We start from the raw sequence: 8,168 nt of genomic DNA, 5'->3' as shown, positions 1-8,168 counted from the left end.
ACTAGACCGAACCATTTCTGAAAGATCTGGGAGTACCTGAGTCTGAAGTCACCTCTGCGACACAGTGCCCGTTACATAACATTACATAACATTCTTATTAGGAAAAATGTCACTGTCCTCAGCACAGGATTTGATGTTGCGAGCCTTTGTGCTGCACACTACAGTGAGCAATCGCACAGAACCCTAATTCAGCTGTCAGAAAGAAGATGCAGTGTCCCACAAATGGATTACTATACAGGACGTGAAGGTATGCAGCAATAAATCTGCAGGAGTGCCATGCAGGCTGCAGCCCCATCCATCAGTTATCTCATATTAAAGCCCCTCTCCACTTCAGGAGCTTTCAGTGGTGGGTATCAACAGGAACCATCTTACATCCAACAGAAATGAGCTACTGTACACTACCTGCCCAGCACCAAACTGCAGCTAGCGTTAGCAGCTACATGCACCCCTTTTTGAGCTTAACTTATCTTCACTGTAGCTTCTCTGTTCTTCTAAAAGTGTTATCATGCACTCCATCTCAAGTGGGTGCACGATCTTGACCACCCATCGAGGGTGTTAATAACATATTTTATAATCAACTCGGGATCTCAGGGCTTCTGGAGACTTAGATTACGGCTGGCTTTATACTTTATACAGATTTCGTTAGGAGAATGTTGTTTTGCTGTGAAGCTACGGAAATGTTTTGTGGACTACGAAACTTCACCTGACTTTCCATCAGAATGGGAGCGAGTAACTTATCACTGAATCTTCCTTTTTGTGTGAACTTATCCTTACAAGTAGAGTGAACATTGAACTTGGATAGTCGCAAACACGACTCTGACTGAACGATAACGTTGCTTCAGATCTGCTTGATGTGTGAAAAAACAACTGTTTGCCCACAAGTTCACCTTGGCACTGCACTCTGGTGGCCAAAGATTTAATTCATGCAAAGTTGATCCTTTTATATTAACATTTAGATCAGATTGTAATTAAACTAGCTCTGTCATGGTCCCAAAGGTATGATATCAGGACCCCTGCGACATTCCCTCTGGCACCAACGTAAGGTTAACGATTCCTCTAGTGAAAAAGAAAAATCAGAATCTTAACTGGCAGATTGCCATGAAATTGACTAAGCACAATCATGTTCCACAAATGATGTATTATATATTTTTTGTAACCCCATGAGCTTTCCTTACATCTTGAAGCCAAAATCTCAACTTTGCGAAAGAAACAACTGGAAAGATGAAGGTTGGTTATTTACGTCTGGCAGCAAAGACCACCAAAGTCATTAGGAGTCATCCTCTAAGCACCATGAATGGTGTGGATCACAGTGGTGGACTGACCGACATGCAGACTGAAATCACCAGGCAATATAATGAGACACTGAGAGCAGAACGACTGTGAATGTTTCAGACGGCTCAACAAAGGCTCGCATTCAAGAAGTTCAAAAGTGAAGTTCTCACCTCAGAAAAATGATTCAGGCTTGGAACAAGGCTGATTTGTTATGCCTTCTTTGGCTTTCAAAGCAGAGGAGGTACTTGTCTGAGTTCCTGGCACTGTACCCTCACAGCCACAGCTTGAACCTGCAGTAATGACGCCTATAAACAGACACTGGTGGTGACAAATCATCCACCTCGAACCCTGACAGCAGGGGTGAGAATCGGAGCAGTGGTGTCCTCTCTTCCTGACAGTGAACTGTCACTTGTCATCACGCTGAGTTGAGATATAGAGCGCAGAAGCAATCTACTAATGCAGCTCAGTGGAATAATAAGAGTGAGCTGTAAAGTCGAGGGCAAGGTCTCATCAATATGAAAAAGATGTGAATGCAGACCTGATTCATTCATTCACTTTATGAAATACTTTCTTTCCATTGGATTCATGCTGTTTATCATGGACGGTGAATTTCTCCAATATATGCTCAAGTGAACCGTCAAGTGTTTACCATTTTAGTATTTTGCCTTCACCCATGTTGCTTCATGTTGTTTTTGTTAAAGTCTGCCCCTTTGGAGTCTGATGCTGCACAGCAGGCAGGTTGGCAGGCTGCTGGCAGGGTGTTAATTTTATATTGAGTGCAACCGGAAACCCACTAATTAGTGCACCCAGTAGTTTACTTGCCAGGCCTTGTAAGAACAATCTGAGTTGAGTTCTGCCATGCTCACTTCCTTGGAGGAGGCCCAAATCTGCACGCCTCACACAGTCTGATTCTTCTGTTAAACACCTGCTGTCCGGAAATCTTCCTGTTCCTGTAGTAATAATTTAAAGGGCCATATCTATTTTCGTCCATGTTTCTTCTCACTGTCTCTACATTTTATAATCATGCTGATCTTTTCCAAAGAAAGCAAGATGAAAAAATCTGTCTGTTTAACAAAGATACTGTAGAAGTTAGAGATGAACCATGCCAAGGATTGCCAACTCAACAAAGTTTCAATTGCCTGCAAATTGATCTTCGTACGCCCAAGAAATGAAATGAAATCAATGGTTGTCTGTAAGATTGAAAAAAAAAAATCATTCATTGGGAGTAAAAAACAGTGACTACAAAATGTGTTCAACAGATTAAATTCAAGTGGAGCTAAAAATGTAAATTGCTCCTGAGGGTGGCACTAGGGGAGAGGCTAGAAGGGTTGATAAATAAGAATTTTAACAAACCACATTTCTTTTACCGCTTGTGAGCACAAATGCTCACCAAATCCAATCACAGCTCTTCCTTTTAGATTATATGGTCCTGCTTAAATGTCCACAAATTGTACTAACTGTAGACCAGTTGCCTGAGGCAACACGCATATTTCACACAGCGATAATATTGCTTTAATAAACAGCCTCAGAGGACCGAATCCACTCACTGGCCAACCGATATCCCTTGAAAAGTCTATCTGCAGCAGTGAGGAGCAGACCTCCAGAGACAACAAAACCCGGAAAACTGGCCTCATTAATTCTAAATTAGGCTATACACAATAACTAGGCTATTCCCAGAGCAAACTTAAATCCCAAGTCTCTGTCTCCCTCTTTCTAATGTAGCTCTCTATGTGTGACAATAAATAACAGCAGTTGCGACCAATGATCACCATCATCTCATGCATTCTAAACCCATGATCTCCATTATTAGTAACCATTGACCTCTATCCGCCGATACTACCACACCCAAACACTTATTTCTGACCTCCATCATTTTGATAACCATGACCTCCATCCATTCCTGGTCACTGAACTTCAACCATTTCTACCCATAGACCTTCATCAGTCCCTAGCCCCTGACCTTCTTCCCTTTCTATCCACTGACCATCCACTTCTGGCTATCGATCTTCACTCACTCCCAACAATTGACCTTCATCCATTCTTAGCCACCGACCTTCATTGACTACTATTCAACTCCTCCATTGATTCCTCAATGGCCTTTATATGTCCCTAGCCACGGACCCCCTTCGATCACTGGTAACTGACTACCATTGACATCCATCCATCTTTTACTAACCACTGACCTCCATCTATTCTCGGCCATGCACCATTAATTCTGACCTTCATCTATTCCTAGTGACCTAGCGCCACTGACTTTATCAATTTCTATCAATTTCTAGCCACTGACCTTCATCCATTCCTAGCCACTGACCTCCATCATCTCTTAGCCAAAGACCTTCCTCCATTCCTAGTCACTGACCATTTTTTCCTAGATGCTAACCTCCCTCCATTTCTTTTCACTGACCTTCATCCTTTTCTAGCCATTGACCTTCATCCATTCTTAGCAACTGACTTTCATCCATTCTTAGCCTTTGATCTCTACTGACTACTGTCGCCAATCCTACCTCTGACTCCTCTCCTGACCACTGACCTCTATTTCTTCTCAGCCATGCACCATTGACTTTGACCTTCATCCATTCCTACGACCCACCGCCACTGACCAACCGTTTCTACATCAATTTTTGGCCACTTACCTCCATCCATCCCTAGCAACTTACTGTCACTGACTTCAATCCATTTTTAACCACTGAACTCCATTGATTGAACTCTTGCCATAAACTTATCCATTCCTAGCCACTTATCTTGGTCCAACCCAAGCAAGTAACTGCTGCTGACTTCCACACATTTCTACTCATTAACCTCCATTGATTCCTAGCCACTAAAATTCATCCATACCTAGCAGCCCTACGCCATTGACCTCCATTCATTTGTCCGCTCACTGACCTTCTTTGATACCACACTGACCATCCTTGGCTCCACTGACCATTCATTCCTAGCCCCCCAGATCTTAGTCCACACCTAGCCATTAACCTCAGTTCATCCCTAGCGACTTACTGCTGCTGACTTTCATCCATTTCTAGCCATTGACCCCCATTTATTTCTATCCAATGACCTCCTTCCCACCCTAGCCACTGACCTCCACCCTTTCATCCATCTCTAAATGCCAATATCCATCTATTCCCTCTCGACCTCCATCCAACCCTAGTCACTCACATCCATTCTTTGCCACTGACAGCCGGAGAGCTTCATCCCTCATCCTGCTTCACCAGAAAGAGATATTCCACCTCCCCCAGTAAATAAAACTCAACTCCACCCTTAGCAGATGGAAAAAGTGTCTCACAGCCTGGTCAAATGGAAAGAGGGAGCATTTCCACAGGATGGCTGGAAGGCAGAGGGATTTTAATTACATCTGGTGAGGACTGTACCTGCTCTCAGTTGCTTAGAATTACATCATTTACACGACATTCATGCCTTTTCCATCCTATCCCTTTATTTGTTATTTTCTGTATGCTGAAAACATGTTTGACGTTCTCGATCCAAAATCTATAAATTGTTCTGGTGAAAAAAACGTATGTTTGAATATCGAATGCATTAGTCATCTTTCACTGGCTCGCTTCCAATTTCCCTGCGAAGATGAATGGTTTCATTCTGTTGCACTTATGCCAATGAGATAAGATAGACGGGCAGTCTGTCAGTGCATCTCCCAGGGCTGGAGCCTTGCCAAAGACTGCTTCATATTCCCAGGCCTTTTCTTGCCGGGGACAATTAGGAACATGGTGTCCTGGTACCTGGCCAACACACTGACTGATGCTGATTCACTTCCACTGACCTCCAATATGACAGCCTGTGGCGCCATTACAGGGATACGTTGAGATTAAGAATGGTACTTCTATGGATAACCTTCATGTCAATAAATCACACTGAGAGATTGATAGGGTCTATACGGTAGGTTTTGTTCTCTAAGCTGTGGTTCTGATTGTGTATTCTACAGGCAGCACATGCTGTTCACATGCTCCCATATAGCTTAGAAATCGTGGAAGCATGACATGGTTCTCTAGTAGCTAAATGGTCCTGATGCAGGAGAGACTGCAAATTCAATGGATCCCTCTTAGGAAGGTCATTTGTACTTGTTCAGTGGAACGGCTGACGAAATGAAAATCCATCTAAACATTTGCATAGCATCAAATGTCATCTATACTGTATAACATCAGCTGAATGGTTCAAATTCTCACTGTGTGGCTGCACATTTCCTTGAGTAGTAGCATTCAAAAGACTATGTTTAAGGTAACCGACACATTCAAAGGATTAACATAAAGTATTTATTTATAAACTTCGAATATTACATATTTTCCTTTGATAAGGCAGGTTATATGAACTCCAGAAAGATGATGTTACTGTAAAACATTCCAGCTCTCATAATGGCATACATTTACAGTGAATTCATATGATAAATGACACATAATAATTTCTATTAGGCCCACTATGATACAATATGGAGAATCAAAAGAAGACTGGCTTGAGCTGAAACCCTCTGCTGGAAGGATTCTCAGTTTATTACATGTCAGAGAATACATTAGCTATAAATACTCAAAAAAGGAAAATACTGTATTAGCGCTAAAACTTACTATCTGACACATTAAAGAAAACAATCGTATGTGCATAACTACAGCAAAAAAGTCTTGCATCCTGTCAGGCTAACTAGAGCTACCTACAGATGTCTAGCAGACATTGGAGGACAGTACTTTATGCAAATATGCTAAGTCACTTAATTCAAGGAAAAAAGACTACGCATACAAATAAGCCATTTCTACAGCCTATATGCAGCTTTGCACTGCCTAACAGCACCACAACATCCATTATAGTCTAACTACATACTGGTAGTGTGTCAGAGGACATGCCAAGGAAGATCAGCGAGCCATTATGGTCTGCGTTGTGTCACCAACTCTTAATAATTTAACACAACCGTGTGTCACATCCCGAGGAGGGTTTAAAGTTTAAACATCTTTGAGGTTTAAACAACGTTTTAGGCTGGGGAAGAGGAAGAGGTCCAAAAGTCAAAGCAGGCAAATACTTTATACAGTTCCATAAGGAATTACCGGTTGGCTAAATACTAGTGTATTAGGAAGGTGTGCGGCCGCATAGCTATCCTATGTGCCACTGGAGTACTAGTGTTACCTCTAGGCCGACTATTCTGCTCAGTATTCTGCATTTTTTCCTACTAATTCTAAGTCATCTACAAGCAGCAGAGATCGATGTGGGAGTTCTTTGTGCCTTATTGCTTTTCCTGTTTATTCCACAGTCTCATTCCCTGAAGTTGCACTAAGTTAACAGTCAAGAGGAACCGCCTGGGTGTCCTCCGCCGCCTCGGTGACGTCCACGCTCTCTGCGCTCTGGCAGGACAGCTTGGTCTCCTCACATCTCACCGGCCGGACGATGACGCACGGCCTCACGGGCTCTCCGCCGCCGCCGCCGCCGCGCGCCGGGCTGCGACTGTCGCGCTCGTATTCCTCCTGCGCGCGCTGGATCTTCCTGTTCCGGAGCTTCCTCTTGTGGAAGTGGAAGGTTGCCAGGGAAACGAGGACGATCCCCACGAGCACGGCCACCAGAACGAGGAGCGCGAGGGTGGAGGAGAACGGGGGGAAGATGCTGAGCTGCTCCGCGCAGGTGCCGTTGTTGGCCTGGAGGAGCCCGTGGCAGCGGCGCAGCGGCACCGACAGCCCCGCGGCCTCGGAGGTTCTGGCTGTCATCCGGTCCATGTCGTGTCTCTGACCCCAGTACCCTTCGTGCTCACCGGGCTCAGCGCGGTGACACCGGCCCGCGCATGTGGTTACCTGCACCGAAAAGAAGACACATGAGCTCCAAACCAGAAACTCATTAACCGCTCCCGGCTGCCCTTAAATATCACCAAATCTCGAACAATTAACACGGAAAATGTGCATTAATTGACAGTAAATCACACTGATAAGAGAGCGCGGCGATTTTCCGCCTGGAGAACGGACGCTGCTGTGAATGTAAAATGGGGTAGAAGTCGGGGTAATACATCATCTATTGTAATGTGGAGGCCTCCAACATGAAGCCGTTCCTTCCCGCACCAGCAGCGTTTTAGGACATGAATGATCAGAGGACGATGATGATGTCCGCATCTGCTCAAAATCTCAAGCCAATGTGTTGAAATAAAGGAGAATCCTTACCTGATGAAACAGTCAGTGCTGGGAACAGTCCGTGAGTGCAGAGCCGATAATTGTAAATGGGAATACAGGATCACGGTGACGCATTTCATACAATGTGATGCTGCTGCTGCTGCTGCTGAGCTCCGATCACTCAGGACGCTTTGACTGCCGCAATCCGCTCAGTGCGCGTCCAGGACGGCGCGAAATACTATAAATAACGAGAAAATCCCTCAGTGTGCTTCAAAGTGGGGTTTTAAAAAACGCGATTAGTCTGGAGATGTGGTGAGGTTTTCCTGGAAAAGCGTCCCTCCTCCGGTCGTCTCGCTGCTCCACTCAGCATCTGAATGAAGAGCTGCAGCTGCATTAAAGGTCCCGTATACCAGTCAGCTGGCAGGGCTGCTCTTTTTTTTTTTTTTCCAATTCAAATGTAGTCTATGATTCATCCACACCAGAGTGCTTAGGTTCCCCTCTAATCATTATTGGCTTTGACAATACACGCACATTAGGCCAAATGAAACCGTGGATACACACTGAGGTAATGAGTTTTAATTTTAGACCGGTAACAACTGGTGTCCCTGAGGGGTGTGGTCTCTCAAATGCTGCAAACCTACATGATTTGAAGTGTTAAAGCCTCATTATGAGGGGTGTAAATAAACTCAAGCTGCCATGCATTCATTTGGGTGAAACTGGCTGTAGGAGGTATGTGTCAGGTTAATCATCAGCATTTAATCCAGAATGTGAGCCAAGAAAAAGTTGGTATAAAGGCCTATTTTTAGACATCACGCC

General features: G+C 44.3%; 1 protein-coding gene across 1 annotated transcript; it reads right to left on the bottom strand.

Moving 5' to 3' along the window:
• Window positions 1–5,512: 5,512 nt before the first annotated feature.
• LOC311269320 (uncharacterized protein) lies at window positions 5,513–7,934 on the bottom strand. The gene is made up of 2 exons (XM_084373397.1): window positions 7,404–7,934; window positions 5,513–7,043 (listed from the first exon to the last, which is right to left on the bottom strand). The coding sequence occupies exon 2, from the start codon at window positions 6,966–6,968 to the stop codon at window positions 6,537–6,539; it is 432 nt and encodes a 143-aa protein (XP_084229523.1). The 5' UTR covers window positions 6,969–7,043; window positions 7,404–7,934; the 3' UTR covers window positions 5,513–6,536.
• Between the last annotated feature and the right edge of the window lie 234 nt (window positions 7,935–8,168).

Source organism: Pagrus pagrus (assembly GCF_965226575.1).
Source record: "Pagrus pagrus genome assembly, chromosome: 14".
Lineage (NCBI taxonomy): Eukaryota > Metazoa > Chordata > Actinopteri > Spariformes > Sparidae > Pagrus > Pagrus pagrus.
The sequence above is the reverse complement of the archived record's forward strand: the minus strand, read 5'-3'. Positions and strand labels throughout refer to the sequence as shown.

Bases quoted from the DNA above. Each gene is read 5' to 3' on its own strand.
- LOC311269320 (XM_084373397.1), bottom strand. From the start codon at position 6,968: ATGGACCGGATGACAGCCAGAACCTCCGAGGCCGCGGGGCTGTCGGTG.